The 18,421-nt window shown below is 34.2% G+C and overlaps 1 protein-coding gene across 3 annotated transcripts in view; it reads right to left on the bottom strand.

Annotated features, from left to right (window-relative positions):
• LOC118733712 overlaps window positions 1–18,421 on the bottom strand; it is a 23,020-nt gene that overhangs the window by 3,336 nt on the left and 1,263 nt on the right. For all 3 annotated transcript variants that reach the window (XM_036463241.1, XM_036463242.1, XM_036463240.1), the window contains exons 3-4: window positions 790–1,188; window positions 584–710 (exon numbers count right to left, since the gene is read on the bottom strand). In XM_036463241.1, coding sequence (XP_036319134.1) covers window positions 584–710; window positions 790–1,080 — 418 coding nt within the window. In that variant the 5' untranslated portion in view covers window positions 1,081–1,188. The remainder of the gene's footprint in view (window positions 1–583; window positions 711–789; window positions 1,189–18,421) is intronic.

Consider the following 18,421-nt stretch of genomic DNA (forward strand, 5'->3'; position numbering starts at 1 on the left):
AGAACCAAAGGAGCCTTATAAAATTCAGTACAGAGGACATTACAATCCACAACAACAAGAACAACAAAAAAATTTACTCAAAGCTAGCGATGTATATGTATGTATACATGTGTATATACTATGTATAAATTTATAAAGAAAATGCAGAAAATCTGACTTCATTTATTGCAATCAACTATAAGGTATCGATGACGACTTCATATATTATTTGAAATTGGTCTTATAGGGCATTTCCACCAAGCCTTAACTGCAGTTTATGCCCATTGTAAAAACGAGTTTATCACTGGAAGGGGGTAACTGGTTATATTAAGTACAAGCAAACGAAAGTATGAAAGCAAAAAGTAAGAAATAAACTTTGCCAATCACCCCATGTTAAAATAATTGGTACTTATCTGAGCTCTTAACTGCAGTTAAGATTTGCTGGAATAGGCTATTAGACTACGTACTTTTGAGTTTTATTAAAAGAATTTCAAAAGTTAAACGCAAGTAAATTTCAGTGGACGAAATTAATTTTAAAATATGTGTTTGCCTTCAATTTCTCAAATCAAAGTCCACACAAAAGTAAAAAGAAGAAAAAACGTACCTGTCAACGCCGATACGGCAATCTGTGTGTTGATAATTGTCGTCAGTTGTGAGCTGGTGATACCAATACTGTACATATAATCTCGAAAGATAATGCCGAATTGTTGTGCCAAGCCAAATGTCACCAGCTGCAAGGAGCACAATTGCACAGAGAAAACAAAGTAAGCAATTAAAGAATAATAATTTAATTTAAATATTCATACTCACCACAGCAATGCCACTGGCAATGGTGACCAGCCAACCCCAACCGCCATCGGGAGCTACAAAATCATCGCCCAAATCACTTTTATCCCGACGCTTCTTCTTTTTTGTAGGTTTCTGTGTCGTCGCACCCTTTTCGACGATTTGTGGTGTATTATATGTTTTTGCAAGCGCTGATTTTTCGCTATTCGCTGGTATTATTAACTTAGTTAGTTGTGGTGAAGCTGGCCGATCATGACCATAGCTATTGTGATTGTGGTTGTTGTTATTTTCATTTTGCATTGTTTTATGCTCCATTCTGTTGTTGTTGCGATTGTTTATCGGTTAACTATGTACATACATATGTATGTTTGCCGACTTATTTTAGAGGTATTTTAGATTGAGATATTTATGTACACTTAAAATCTATCACAGATAAGAAAGCGAAATAAAGATAAGTTTTTGGTATGTACATACATTTATGTATGTATATTTATGATTATTACTGTTTGAAGTGAGCAACCTCGAGCACGCCACGCGTTTAACCTCTATGTACATTCGTCAATGCAACACTGATTACCAATTAAGAAAAAAAATCTGTGCAATTTCTGACCTATAAATCGTTCTCTTAGTGTAAAGATTGCAGAACTGGAATTGTTCTGTACGCCAAAATCAACTGGAGACTGGACATTGAGGCTTTATTATTGTATTATCCTAAATAGACTTTCATCTGGAGTTAGAACGTTGCCTACAGACTATGTATGTATGTCCCACTAAAGCTCTGCACTGACCACAAATCCCGCATAAAGCCAACAAGTCGCAGTCACTCGATTTGAGGAGGAGCACAGTACTTGGAGGGATACGGAGATTTTCATCGAGCAACCCAATTTGAAGCTGGAAGCATTTAAGCCCGCGGAAACGGAGGTGAAAATTCTTCTAGAACTTTAGCATAGAGTTGGCCACTATTTCCGATCAATTCGAAATTATCACAATATGGGTACCAGGGTATAGTGACATAAACTAGAACGAGACTGCTAATGAACTATTGTGGTGTGGCTCTGCAATAAATTCAGCGCTCGGAAGCCAAGCAGAGAAGGAGCCCTGCAGGATCGTATACAATTACCTGGATGATCTGGAATACGTACGGCTCACTTAAACCGAGCTAACGGATGTCTGCACAGGACACTGGCCCGTGCATGTGCATGGAAAAAGAAACGACACAACTTCAAAACGAATATGTAAGAATGCGAGCTCGAAGGGGGCTTTTATATACTTTCTCTGCGAGTGTCCAGACATTTCTAAGGTTAGGCTAAAGACCGCCAAAAGGCTGCAGAATAGTTTAGAGTTCAGCAAAGACTCTCTGTATGATAGCATGCAATTCATCAATAACGGCATGAAAATGTAAATAAGTTTGCACAAGTTTTTGGATGCAAAACGACTTTAATTTGCTAATTTCTTATTGCCAGGGTGGCAAACTGCTCTAATAGTCTTTAATAAAAATAAAAATAAAAAATATTAAATATTAAATACCAATTTCTGCAATGTTCCCAAATATCTAGCCCGTGCTTGACGAAAAGGCTGGATTAATTTTTGATACCCAGAAGCTTACCCACCTAAATAGGATCCTACTCAATCTTTGTGAGTTTCTACCCGAAAATTAACTACCGGCTAGACACAATAACAGCTCCATTAAAGCTTAAGTGTAGCGTCGTAAATTACTTATACTCGAAACAGAATAAGAATTTATGGAACGCGATTTTACTGATACGGTAAGCCTTTCTCAAACTGACTTTGTAGTAATAACAACAAATAAATACATGTGTCGAAAATTATGAAATCACCAGATTTATCACCGAAACCGAAAGCGAATAAAGCAACTTGCGAAAAACCAAGCGAGGGGGCTTGTCTATTCGATCAGGTAGCCGACTTGTAACTAGAGTATAATTTTGCCTTGCACAATCTTAATATAGCATTCAAAGTACTAATGAAGATGTTTATAATTTAATTTATAAACGTACATACATATCTATGTACAATAATTTGTTGGTTTACATATTTATTGTATTTGTATAAAACCTTTGTTGAATTCAATCTTTAGATTAGCAAATTTAATAAATTACATATATGCTTTACGCATTAACATTTTCAGTTATTTTTGTACTTGTAAATAATTTTCAGACGAAATAAAATTTGGATATAAGGCATTATTATTATTATTATTGCTATTACTTATTATTTTTATGTTATTACTTATTTATTAGACCAATATAAAATATTACACTAATAATTATAGCACGCTAGCAGCTTAGGCCTATGGTGCAAAGGTAATTTTACTTATTAGCGCTCAATCAACAGGTGCTGGTGATAATTATATATATTTTTGTTAATGAAAATAACACAAATTTTCTCATCTGCATGGCAGACATGCATATAATGCATAACAGGGATGTTGCGAATATTTGCATTCGCGTTCGTTATGCGAATGATTCGTATTATTTTACACATTCGCATTCGCATCAAATGATACGAATGTTTTGCGAATGCGAATGTGTACATTGGCAGAGAGTTCACTGTAATATTGTTGAAATGGCTCTAAGGGCCGGTTGTCCAATGTCTGGTTATCACTACTTGCCGGTTAAACATCATTATCAACGTTTTCGACATCATGCATATAACATGTGATCGATAAAGCAGTCGTTGTATTTAACCGGAGCTTCTACCTCCGATTTATGCTAATCAGACATTTAACAACCGGCCCTAAGTCTGTCTAATCTGGGTGCGGACAATAACCGGCTTTTAGCTTCAGGCGCTAAACGGTTAAGTAGTATATGAAGCAACATTGATAGAAATAATTTTAAAATCTGGAGACATTAAAAAAATGTGAAATTAAAGCCCAATTGAAGGCCTGTCTTAAAGAAGAACCAGCTAAACTCGGTGAAAATTGTAGTTGTTGTTGTTGTACCGGCTACAACAACCCCGCCCAGATCGGCTAGTATCTCAGTCAATGTCGTCAAGCTCAACTAACGAAATATCCGAGAAGCGTGAAGCCTTTATAGGGTATGTCCACAGGGACAGAGGCGTTAGCTGCGTTGGGTTTTCCGGGCATACGAAGAGATGACTCGAGTCGTGGGGTGTCTCTCCACACATCTGCATCTAATCTGCTCAGGTATGAGTTCAACCTGCTGCAGTAGCCAGAGCGAAGTTGGGCTATTATGGTCCGTGTCTCCCAAGGCAGACGAAGCTCCGTCTCGTCTATGGCTAGTGGTTGTGTGCCCAGAACGGCATTCACAGGTCTGGAGTCCACGTAACTTGAAACTGACGCCCTGTAAATGCCGCTCGAGGCCTGTACCGGTCGCTGTCCGTAGTGCGGTGTTTTGTGCTGTCTGTCTTTAGCTTCATCCACTGCGTCCTACTGGTGAAAATCCTCTCGATTTGAGCACTCTAGCAGCATGCGTTCCGGCCTTATATACGAGCCTCTAAGAAATCGCCTGATGGGAGAAAAGGCAGCAAAATTACTTTTTTTGAAATACATATAATATGCGCCTTTTGAACTTTGACTACTAGATTAAAGCATTGTATAGGTTAAACCATCGTTAAATGTTCTAATAATTTACAAAATTTTTAAGTAATGAAAACGATTACTTATGTTGATTATAGCTTTTTTATTGCTATTCCTAAAATTCGCATTCGCATTCGCGAATGTGGAAAATATGACATTCGAAACATGCCTAATGCATACATACATATGTAGTACATACATACATACGTACTTACCTACTCACCACATTCATTAATTTTTATCTGTGATTCATAAGTCATTTAAAGCTGTCTCATTCTAAAAAAGTCCACGCTAATTACAAATTGGTGAAATTCTTTTTTTTTTCAAACACACGAGGAAGCTCGCACCCAAAGGGCTTAAGTTCATTTTACTATCATTTGATAGCATTCGATATAACCAATATCACATGCAACTTGTATTTAATAGCCATTTCCATGTATGTAGTAAAGGTGGTGAGAATATTACTAATATATCAAAGTCAAATTAAAATCCAACCTTTTTCGAATATAATTATAAATTATATGGCGTGTTTTGTGACACCGCCATATCACAGCATTTATTCGATTTTGCTTGTTTAATGTACAGGGTGGAACAAAGCTTTGAAAAATATAAGAAAGGTTTTATAAATTTATCTTTTAACACCCGGAAGCGAAAATAGGCTAATGTATTTTGGAATAAATTTCCGTCATCCCTCGCCAAGTGGGACTTGAAGACAAACCGGTTTCGGCGTTGTGCCTTCTTTCAGAGAACGCAACATGGCACTCCAAATCAAACTTGATACAGGTTGATGGAAATTAGTTCAAAAATAAATTACCTTCTCACTCTTTAGGAGGAATTAATACATACCAACAAAGAAAAATGGGCTTTTAAGGAAGAGTTAAGGAAGAGCTAGGTCAAAAACTTGTTCCTAATATTCCTTTTACCATCTTGGTGCTAAGGATTACACAAGAAAGCTGTGTTGAAATTAAAACTCGGCAAGATACCATTGTGTCACCCTGTAATATGTATTGACACATCATCAATTGCTATCTTTATTCATAATGAGGTTGTATAAATAAATACATCATCGCCAAACAAACAGTAGTCAGCAGATATTTATGTAAGCAAATGAGAAATAGGCTCGGCGAACTTATTAAATAAAAAAAAGCGTGATGCTTTTTTGGATTTCTTTTTTACTTTTACCAATTGAAATAATAAGTTTGTTCTGTCCAATCCAAAAGAAAAGCGACCCCGCCATACGCGCCAACTACCGCGGGGTCAGCCTTCTAAGCAAAGGCTACAAGGTCTTATCGTGTGTATTGTGTGAAGGACTGAAGCCCACCGTTAGCTAACTGATTGGGTGGCTTTAGACCTGGCAAATCCAACACAGAATAGGTATTCACAATACGCCATTTCTTGGAAAAGACCCGCGAAAAAAGGATCGACACTCACCATATATTTGTCAAAGCCGCTTTCGACAGTACGGAAAGAAGTTATCTTAGGCTATATAAAATGACGTCGAGGAGTAGCACCAGCTCCGCCAGAGTTGGGAAGGACCTCCCCGAGACGTTTGCCACCAAACGGGGTTTCAGGACAGGGCGACTCCCTTTTGTGTGATTTCTTTAATCTGCCCAGCAAACACAGAGTCTAATGTTAGAGAAATATTCGATTAGAGAATGATTAGAAAAACACTAGACACTAAAAGCGAGTGTTGCCAACTTTTGCATTCTTGAAACCGGGACACATAATATTAGGTAAGGGGGTACGTAAGCTAACATATTAAACGACATCAATTTCAATGTTCTATATTTAAATTTTTTTTTAGAACAACAAAACAATATAAAATTTCATAGATACATGAAAATTTTCGTATGTATATCGAAATCTCAATGACGACTATCGTAATAATAACCATTCTTTTAAATAACTTAAAAGATAAACCAAAATTGAAATAAAAATCACACACCAAATTGTAAATTTCTATATAGAGCGGGGAGCAAAAATGAGGACATGGTGATTTTTTTTTTTAATATTTGCAAGGTTTTTAAAGTCGAAATTTGTTTGTTATTTTTTTATAAAAATAAAAGACATATAAATCGAACTTTCAACCTTATACAGAGCTAAGGTAAACTCAACAAATTTTCATTAAAATGTTGAAATTTGTAATCAAAATTTTTATGGAATTTTTGGGTACGCAGTTTTATAGCCTGTTAAATTTTAGTATTAGTGTTGCCAGATTTTTTTACCAGCCATACGGGACAAATGCATAACTTGTCCCAAAAATACGGGATTTACAAAAAATTAATGGGACAAATGAGAAATAACGGATTTTCTTTAAAAGCCCAACTACTGACCATATATTAACAAAGGTGATCCATTTCAACGAAGTAATACTCAGATTAGTTATAAGCTTATGATAAATTTCGTTTTTTTCATGGCAACACTTTTTAATTTATTCAAAACTACGTATGTACGTAAACATATAATTGACAAAACCATAAAAACAAAGTAAGAGATACAGTTGCGGTCAAAATAATAGCAGCAAAATTCAAAATGATGCTGTTGGCAACTTATCTTTATTTATTTATTGTTAATAATTTTGATTTAAAATATGTGTCGATCTATATCAGATACCACATAAATAAAAGTTTTAAAGTTTGCAAAAAGTTCACAAAAACTAATTAAACTTAAAAAAATTTTCATAAAAATTTCGATATCTTTAATTAGATATCCCAGAAAGATTTCGAGTAAGCGGTTTTACAGTGCATTCAATTTTAGTAGAATAAAATGCAAGTTTCAAGTCTCTAAAAATTAAAATTGATTTTTTAGATTTTTTTGTGGAGGGTGTTGCGCATTTTCTTCCATATAAAAGTCAGTTTTGTTCTTGCATTATATGGAAGAAAATTCGCAACACCCTCCACCAAAAAATCTAAAACATCAAGTTGTGGAACAAATATTGTTAACGAAGCGTTATGCTGCCGAGATCCGTAATAAAATCTGCATTTTGCTAACTTTAATCCCGCAATTGCCACGCTCATTTCTAGGGGTTTTTCGCCTTACAGAAAAATTTTTTTGGAATCCGCAATAAAATTTTACTTTTTGCAAAAACCCGATGTTTAACACCTTACTAAATATATCTCAACATAAGTTTTCGAAAACAAATTACAAAAAATTGTTGATTCTCACAAAATAAACCATCTCGTCAAAACACTCATTTTTTTAACCACGTTTTTATAGAGAATTAAACAATGATTACGAAAATATAATTTTAAGTCCCTAATTTACTGGTTTTCCTATGCAAATCAACTTCAAAAAGTTCAACTGTTAAAAGCTAAGCTAGCTAGCTAGGATAACCACTTCGACAGATCATATCTACGAAGAAAAAATATATATAAAAAAAAAATTCCTCGAACACGTGTTAGCTTATTTCATGTATAGAACCCATAAAAACAATTTGAAGCGAATCGAATATCAACTTTTGTTTCTTAAGTATTATATTTTTTTTTAACTCGGGTACACGCCTCCGCCTCCACAGCCGTACATATTTGACTTGAGTTGTTCACGTTTTGTAATTTTCTTTTTTTTTGTTAAATTAAGCGTGCGAATATTTTTGGTACACAATATCTGTCAACTTATTTACTTAAATTTTGTTGGGGTTTATATTTAATTGCTGTTGAACGAAGTTCCTTAAACTTGGATGTTTATTCGATATTAATGTGTATTTATTCACGCAATTATATACAAAGTGCAGATTGGGGTAATTACGCGTGAATTATGACATTTTCCCAGCGTGATAAATATTCATGCATTATTTAATAATAAAGTCATAATCAAAACGACAATCTGTGTTAAAATTTACAGCTGTTTGCGAGCAACATTGGTAAATGTTGTTTTTAACTACAAAATTTCATCATCAATACTGGTAATTGAATGTTCTAACATAAACCGGTCCGTTCTGCCTTTAACTTAACAAGACTCAACAAGGGGGGCGTCAATACTCAGTTCAACGCTTTTGATTAGCGCGCCTTGAAGAATTAAGGTCTAAATGGAGTAACGGAGAAGCTTAGCACACTGGTAGTTTTCCAATCAGAATCAGCAGATATACAACCAAAATTATGTGGCAAATACTACATTTAAAATATGAACAGGTTATGTATATATGTAATGCATGTATTTAGTAACACTGGTTGGGTAAAAAAAAAACCACAGTTCCCGACCTTCATTTGATCACAAAAACACTTGAAAACGAAAATTGCACTCAGCAACAAAATACTTCAAACTGTTATTTACTATTTTATGATAAGCTAAGGAAAGTTTCTAATTTTTAATTCACTTTTCAAACGAGGTATAAATATTTCCAGCAAATTTCAATAAAAATACGTATTAAGTATTAAACAAATTTTTGTTGCTATTGTGAGAAAACAACATTATGACGACAAGTAACACATGTGTCAAATTTTTTTTCTGACCGATAATCTTGATTCACTTGAAAACAAGTCGCTAATAAACAAAAGTGTTAGACAAAACTGACTTAGCTGCATTATCGATTAGACAGAGTTCACTTGTCATAATATTTATTGTCGAATACAAGTTTTGCATACAAAACTGCATATGTATGTATGCAAATTAATTGTTGCACTGTATTTAACGCATACAAATAGTACATATATGCATTAGGTTGGTCCAAAAATGTATGCGAGGGGGGGAGGGGGAGTAAGGCCATAATTTTAGTGTTCTCAATGCTAAAACTACGACTTCACTTTTTTTTTACCACCCCAATGTACAGACATACATACATATGTATATAGTAAATACGTAAACAGCTTAGACTTTTTAGTTACAAACTAATAAAAACAATGGATTTACCGCTTAAATTGAATGTTGAAGGCACAATTTTTTATAAGGTATGTCTATGAGTCTACAAACTTGCATATAAATGTTAGCATTGGGCGAACTGTGAGCAAATATTTTGCTAGGAAAAAAGAAAATTCCATAGTGAAATATGTAAATTTATGAATTAATGCAATTGGCCGTGTTTTTGCTTTTAGAAATGCTAATAAATTAGCTGTAGTCATAATTCTACTTCGCCTATAATCATTATCTGGTCCCTTTTCCTAGCGTAAATACAACAACATACACAGACAAACATTTCAATGACAAAGGGTGCATTCAAAAACGTCAAAATACAAAGCATCAGTCTCTTTTATTTTAACACGGCACTAGCAGAAAAAGTCCTAGTTGAAAACTAACATCTAACCGCGGTTGCGCACATTGGGCATTACAATCTACTGAGATTTAGAAATAAAATAGACTGATGCTTTGTATTTTGACGTTATGGAATGCACCCAAACGTTTAGTAGTTCTATCCATGTTGTGAGAACAGTTTCCCAAATCCAATGGTTGTCTCATACCCTTTCCTCATACCTCAGAAAACTACTATATAGTTATTCAAAAGCAGATTATACCTCGACGATGTGATCCCAAAGAAAATAAAGGAATCTCCGAAATTTCTGAACATTGCCGTTCTGACTGTCTCGTTGGAATCAGATTGCTGCAATGAAATGAGCTAGCCGCTATGGCTCCGACAAACATTGCTTGCGTTCCATGCATTGGAATATCGCGGGAGACTGCGCAACAAATAGGCTAGCAAAGATGGGAATCGACTTACAGTAAGTTAATACTGCGCATAGAGCGGGTTTACCACTATCCTCTTGTAAACAACGACTTAGGTAGAATAATCTTAAATGAAATTATGAATGGCAGCTGGGAAATTGAACCCACTGGCTGGATGCCAAGGCAGTTCCAGCCCAGATTCGATGAAAGTCTAAGTCTGATACTGGGACTGCCTAATGGATATGCAAGGCAAACAATTGGTGGGCTGCCCGAATTCAAAAAAAAAAAATGAATTTGAATCTCAAACAAACCATTCTTCCAGGCTCTAGTCGTAGCAGCATCTCTTCACCTCTGTGATCTTCAACGCTCTGTTCAGGCAAAAGTATGGTTCCACCACATAGATAATCGAAAGAAGCAAACGTTTTGAAGACTTCTTACGTGGCAATCACAATTATGTAGAATAATCAAATTTAGTTGTGGCCGACTTAGGCGATTTAATCGTATCTTGGTTTTATATAACGATGACGAGTATTGAGGGAGCAAACTTGAAAACTTTTACGACTCAAGACACGAAAGCAACTATACATATATGTATATGTAGGTTAGATGGTCGTCTCAGTTGGAGATACATTTGAACATCATAGAGAGACGGCAATCACTACTTAATCAATGAACCACCGCAAACCCATCAGGAAGTTATGAAGACGGACCCAAAAGTTCCGCAGGGTTGGTTATAAAGTGCGACTTAATATAATTCAATCTTAGCCTCGCGAAAGTTGAAGAGCCTAGCAGAAGGTATTGAGGTGATTACATTTCATCGTACTCCTGGCAACTACGGTGAGTATCGGATGTGATATTTAGCTTTACTGCGTGGATTCCTATCGTGCTGTGGCTTTGAAAGTATAAGTAGCTCCTTTCAGTGCTTCACCCTGGGCCAGAATCATTTTGTAAATGCGCAATTAGAAAATATTCCGACAAATCGGGGAGGCGCACCTTCAGTAAGTGCCCTTAGGATAGACGTTTAACACTCACTCCTAAGCAGTGTCTATGCTTCTTAAATAGCGGCGACTTCTAAGCAAGGCAACTTTCACTGAATCCTCAATGTTAGATTTCCATTACAGCCTCCTTTCTACCTTCTTTGATGCCGAGGGGGACAGCTCTGATGTGTCGTTTTTTCTAAGGTTCGATATACATACATATTTTGCGCTTCTAGGTTAGTTTCTGTACCTAGATAGTGCATACGTTTTCAGCTATCAAAACTACTTTGGTAATTTCGCGAGATAATTTAAACAACAACTGTACTGTAAGTATAAGCCATAGTTAGATACGTTTATATTACAACCAAATTTGGCAAAAGGTAAAAAAAAATAGTTATTAACACTGCATACATATGTACATATATTGTTGAAGAATTCAAGGTCACAAACGACGTAAGAGTTAAATTGTTACATATTTATCGTACGAGATAAGCACTTCTTTCCCATAATAAGAGGAATTATTATGGATTTTGAGGGCCTATTTACAACAGCTGTTTTTTTTCCAAGTTCCAAATAAACTAAACCGACTTCAAGCTCCATCAAATCTGTGTTCATATGGAAAAGTAGCTTATGTCGAAAGGCTGGCTTTAGTATAAATCGGCATTCGCAGCATACGATTGCGAATGACTCACTGGCGCTAAGCCGTTGAACAACTTTTGGCAAATAAACGTGGAAGAAATAGTTCCGATACTAGCAAGTCAATATTCTTATTAGGTATCATCAAAAAATTCCTTGCCGTTTAAAAAATAAAGGGATTGCTGCATTATACTAAAGCCAGCCTTTCGACATAAGCTACTTTTCCATACGAACACAGAAATAGTTGGTATATGAAGGATACAATGTAAGAAAAAAAGCAAAGAGTGTTATCGATTCTTTCTGAAGGCCCATTCACATACAACTTTGGCGTTGCGTTGGCGTTGGCGTCGTTTGGAAAGCTGACTATGAATACATACATTTATATGAAAGTGTCTACATAACCACAGTTGGGCAACGCCAATGCAAAAGCAACGCAGAAAGATGACCGCCCCTCAAGTTTTTGCGTGCGTCTATTGTCAGCGAAAGCGAACGCAACTCCTATGTAGATGCGCCTTAAGAATTCGAGTCCCCACACAAATAATATTTGCATCTAGACACATACATAAGTAAGTAAATATTTGTAAAAGGTTGTCAGGCTATAGCCAAGGCAATTGATCGGAATTAGGCTACATTTCAGCTTCAAGGCCAACATACATAAATATCCATACATATGTATGTACGTATGCAGGAGTTTAAGTATACATACATATGTATGTTTTAATCTTCATGCTTACGCCAATGCGCAAGAAAAACATGGCATCATAAAGGAATGAACAATTAAAAATTAAACGAGGTTAAGTTCACTTACAGCAAATGATAAGAAACAATAAAAGCAATTGCCAATTTGCAAATTCAAAAAAAAAATATACACACACAAAAGACTGAATGAGAATGTCAGGAAAGAGTCTGGGAAGAACGAAAATATACAAATACACAACCAACAACTATAATGTTAACAATACCGTTAAAGAAAAAAGAACAATGTTAATACCGAAATGGCTATTTATTTGATTTGTTATCAGCAAAAAACTATGCAAGTGAAGTCAATAGCAACAAAAGAATGGTATTATTACTATGCGAATATTTTATGATTGTTGTTTTTTTTTCCAAACGATAAGCAACTATAATAAGTGGTAGGCGTACGGCTAGCCTGGCGACCCGTCTGATAAAATTTCGAGCGAATAACACCGAGAAATTTGGTTTAGAAAATTGGTGCAAGACAAAGTGTTTGTCGGGTAGATTGTAGAGCGGAAGAAGTATAGAGAGAGGGAGAGAGGCGCAGCAGTGGTAGACGGAAAATAATAATAAATATTTGTGGAACTATATATGTATATATATATGTACGTATGTATATATGTAAATTTTGGGCGATAGTTGGAGTCAGGCGCGCGAACCTTTCTATAAAGCCTTAGATATATGTAAATAAGTATGCTGCGATTGATCGTAAAGTTTACGCAACGCGTCGCTCAATTTGTAAATATGTATGTACATACAGTGGTGGCAAAATAAATAGGTAAGCAATATTTTAACAAGTTTTAGCTATTTTTCGTTTTTTTATTAAGTACTTATTACTTTTTTATGAAAGTTTAGCTCTAACAAAAACCATTTAAGTCCGAATTTAAAACTCTGTACAAAGTTTCAACAAAATTTGTAAAATTTTTAAAAATAGAATCTTAACACAAAAATCAACAACCACATGACCAAGTCTAAACAGTAACAAAATCGTTGCCCTTGATTATAGTTGGGTTGACTAATGGCGATTTAGTTTCTCCAAAATATGTTGCCTTCTCATCGCCCTCTTCTTAGTGTTTGTACGTAGAGGGCAAAGAGAAGGTTACATTTTTCGGTAGAAACGAAATCGGCATAAATCAAAAAGTGGAAAGGGCAACAAAAGTTTGCATGACGAATAAAGTTCCAGTGAACTCGATAAAGAAGTCTGCTGAGGAGTTGTGATAATTTCCGAAATAGAAGCTATAACTTCTACCATGTGTAAATTATAGTTGTTTTTCCATAATATATCTATTCATTGGAACCGGCCTGAAGCTTAACAAAATGGATGATTTTTAAAAAATAATCTTTAGAAAAAAATGTGTAGCGCATTAAATTGTAGTACAATATAGTGCAAGTTGGAAGTTGATTTTTGGATTTTTTTTTATAAGGAAGAAAAATTGTGAGATCGTCAGCAAAAAAGTTTATTAAAATTCAACGGGACTTTTTTGTAACTTTAATTTGCACTTCATCGTACTAAAAGTTAATAGGCTACAAAACTGTATGTCAAAAAAATTGTTTAATGCTGATTAAAAATTGTAAATTTTAATGAAACTTTGGCGAATTTTCCTAATTTTTTTACAAAGATTGAAATTCGGACCTCTTTTTGTTAGATCTAATTTCATAAGAAAACTATAAACATTAAATAAACCAAAGAAAAATAACCAAAAGTTGTTAACATCTCGCGTCATTATTTATTTCTCCGCCGGCGTATGTATGTAGATACATGTGTACATATGTACACTGGTGGCCGTGGTGGAAACGATTTTCTTTTTCAAGTTTTGACCATCTATTTGTATTTATTATTTTCAACATATTGTTTTTAGGAAAATATATTGGAAGCTACAACGAAAACCAAATAACTCAAAGCTTTAAACTTCGTATAAGATTTATAATAGTTCGACGAAGTTAAAAAAATGGACATCAAAATTGTAAACTTTTAATTTGGAATTTCTAGAAATAATCGGGGTATGCAGTTTTGTAGCGCATTCAATTTTAGTATAATGCTGTGCAAGTTTGAATTAGCTCACAAATCTCGTTGATTTTTGAGAATTTTTTCGATGACTATGTTAAGCGATTTCTTCCACACAAAGTATGTTGAAACGATTTTTTTGTACAGGAGAAAATGAGCAACACCGCTAACAAAAAAAAAGTTTGAAATTTTGATGTTAGATATTTTTCGAAATTCGCCGAATTATTATAAACCTTATACCAAGTTTAAAGCTTTGAATTACATGATTTTTGTTGTAGCATGCACTACATTTTCCTAACAAAATAGATTAAAAATAATAAATAAAAATTGATGGTCAAAACTTGAAATATTAAATCGTTTCTAATTATAGGGCCACCAGTGTATATATTAATTGACCGGCTATTATATTGTTAGGCGCCAAACGCGACGGCAATGCAAATTTGATAAAGATAGTAAACTGGAAAGCCTCACTGATTTTCACTTTAATTTTTTAAACATTAAAGATATTCTAGCCGCGAAAAATTGTTATCAGCGTTCACATATGTACATACATAAGTGCATACACCCGTTTGCGTATCACAAGTAGCACCTGTGTGAAATTCCACACCATAGAGATTATTTTATGAGCCTCTCTAATGGGCTGGCTACTAAACTGATTTGTATGTATTGTATTGATGTATGTATTATAAAAATTTGTATGTATGTATTTTTTACGCAGTGCTACCGCCACACGCTGATGGATCACTTAATAATGCCAATAAAAAGGGCGGAATCGAACAAAAAACGGCTAAAATACAGATAGGTATGTATATACATATTTCCAGTTGATCGAAATCAAAGGCAAAAAACAACATCTTTCATGCTGTTAAATGAATAAACATATGTACATATACGTATGTATATACGAGCATAATACAAATTGTATTTATTTGTCATATTTGTAGTGGCACACGAAAATAAATCAGCGCTTTGCAAATATGTATGTATGATGATAACAAAATTGTCAAAGCTGATGACGAATTTCTGTCATGTGTCCAAATAGCCTAATTAGTTAGAAGTATTTCGCAACGAAAAACACCAACTCTAATTTTAGGTTACCTATTTTTCGATCGACATTTGGGTAAATATTTGAGTTTGTATACAAATTTATTTATGTTTCCATCTACAGTTTCCAGTTATTCCCGCACGCGTCACTTATGCCTTTAACACACACCCCTTTTTAAATTTAACACGCCTTTTCACATTGGCTTCTGAATTTATTTGATAAGCCTTTTAATATTTTTAGGCAACTTCTCACATTTTTTAACTCGTTTGCTAAATTTTATTTTTTAATAATAATGGCCGTAAGTTGTTAGAGGTGCGTAATAGCACTATGCAGGACCTAGATTCCATCACTGGTCCGAGCAACAAAATTAGAAAAAAAATTCTAACTGACTTCACCCCTCGGCAGGCATTCACAAACCTCCGCGAGTATTTCTGTCTTGAAAAAGTTTCTTATAATTGCATTTGCCTTGCGGAGGTGGCCTAAAATTGTAGGTCTCTCCACTCTCCAAAAAGTAACTAAGCATTCAAACTAGAGGCGTAGCTACAAACGTTTTTAATTCTTCAGACTTTATTTAATTGGCACTCACTTTTACAATGAAAACACCGTGCGACAGTATATTTTACACACCAAAAAATTAATATATTCGCGAAACTATAGGTAAATTATAGTAAAACTGCGTTCTTAGTTCTTCTCTCTGACGTCAGGATTTTTTTAAGAGGACTTTGAAATTTAAAAAATATGATTATTTCAAAAAATTATTTAAAAAATTTTGAGCAATGGAGGATAATAATAAGGGTATCGTATAAAAGAAAAAATTCTGTAGAATTATAACAGAATAAATTTTTTGGTGCATAAGGACGAGTGGACATGGAAAATGTCCTTTACAAATTTTGTCCTTAAAAATTCTTGAAAATTTGCAATATATATTTTTGAAAAAATTATTGTTTGAGGACTAATATACACACGAACTCATCATCGAATGTCGTCGTGCAAAGTTAATTAACTTAAAAAGATTAAATTTATTAAAAGCACATTTTCAATACCTACTCGTCCCTGTAAACCAAAAAATTTTTTGTTTTTAAATTCTACAGAATTTTATCTCTCATTTGGTACCCATACTTTTTTTCTACATTGCACTGAATTTTTTAAATAATTTTTTGAATTAATCATATCACTAAAATTTCAAAGTATTTTGAAAAGAAATCCTGACGTCAGTGTGAAAAACTAAAAACGCAGTTTTGCTATATTTAGCCCATAGCTTCGTGTGTATGTCGATTATTTCGAGTGTTTTCAAATTTTTTTATTTTTGTCGCCCGATGTAGTAGGTATCATTCAAAACTTTTTTCAACACTTTTTTGTACATAATTTTGTTTTTCAAATACAACTTTTTTTGTAACTACATACATATAGTATATCGACATTGATTATTTCGGTCACGAAATTTCAGACAGGATTTCAAATATAATCTCTTTATGACGATCAGCTATGACTGCAGTTTATTATTATTGCTGAGATTTGGGCAATCGTTTTTTTTTTACTTGCGTTTCTAATGAGTTAAGTCAACCATTAAAATGAAACCAAACAAAATAAATCTTTCTAATATTCGGAATAAAATTTTGAACTTTTCGTAAAGTCATGCTCGCTGTGTTTTTGCACTTTTACAAAGGACTAGTGATAGTACGATACGAGTACCGAGTACAGAATATCGATACTTTTCATCAAAGTCTATCAAAAATGGCTATAACATATGCCGCACCAAAAATGTTCCCCATTTTTGTTGGCATGTGTAATTGAAAAACGAATATCTTGCCTCGCCCTAGATAATGAACGAGCGATGAGGGTGGTCATCGACATGATAACTTGGCCACTCTCCAGCATAACGGAGCCTTCGTGAACTAATGTATTCTACCTTGGGTGTGAATTTGAAATCCAGCCCATTCTCGAAGAAAATTTTTGTGAGAGAGAGCTTATCGTTCCTTTAGAGAGTGGGCTTCACCACATCTGTCTATATAAATCCGACCATTGAATCATGAAGAAATTAACGGTACTCTTAAATTTTTATTAGCGAATTGAAGTCGGTTTTGTTTTTTTCTAAAAAATTACTTTTTGTTTAATTTATTTATTTCAACTTATGCTGAATGGCAGCAATAGTGAGAATTACGGAGATAGAGAAGGCCCCAAGCATTCAATCAATTACGACGAAATCGATGTTCCTTTCTCTGGCCCCAACGAGATTCGACTACCAACAGCATGGCTCAAAAATAATACAGTTATGAATATTCTAAGCCGAACTATTCAAATAAAGCGGCGAGTGGCTTGTGAGGTACTTGCGCCAACTTCTATGCAAGCCTGCTTGCCGATTGAAACTTAAGTGTGCTCTGACTAATCCACAAGCAAGGCGACCTCGTTTTATGCGCCAACTATCGCGGGATCAGCCTTCTAAGCATCGACTGTAAGGTCTTGTGAAAGACCGTAAATAAACGCATTGGATCTTATTTGCGTGACTTTAGACCTGGGTCCGAATCGTAACATCCGTTCACGGATCGAAAAACATACGAAAGAAAATGACGTGATATAACAGTCGTATAAGCTGAATGGGATAAACAGTACGTTCACGTATGTAATAACCCGCAAAATACGTTTTAACATGACGAGTAATATGATATCGCTACGTATAGATAATTAATTCTAAATTTTCAGTTTTCCGAAGCTGACGATTCATTCTCAGTTTAATTTTATCTGAGAGAAGCATTCCATAAAGTTATTTAATAAAATTAAAAAAATACCTAAAAAAAATAATTAAAGAAAAACAAAAAAAAAATAAAATACAAAAAAGAAGCCTAAATTCGTAATTGGAAAAAATCATAAATAAAAAAATAAAAAAATGGAAAATACAATAACAAATAAAAAGTGAAGCCTGAATTCGTAATTAGTTAAAAAAATAAAAATATAAAAAAACGAAACTAAATAAAAACACGAAAAATAAAAAATTTAAGTCTAAATTCGTAATTCGAAAAAAATGAGAATTAAAAAATAAAACAAATAAATGCAAAATACTAAAAACAAATAAAACAGTGAAGTCTACATTCGTAATTGGTAGAAAAGTTATA

This window comes from Rhagoletis pomonella, unplaced genomic scaffold (genome assembly GCF_013731165.1).
Source record: "Rhagoletis pomonella isolate Grant_MI unplaced genomic scaffold, Rhpom_1.0 Rhpom_scaffold_00002, whole genome shotgun sequence".
Lineage (NCBI taxonomy): Eukaryota > Metazoa > Arthropoda > Insecta > Diptera > Tephritidae > Rhagoletis > Rhagoletis pomonella.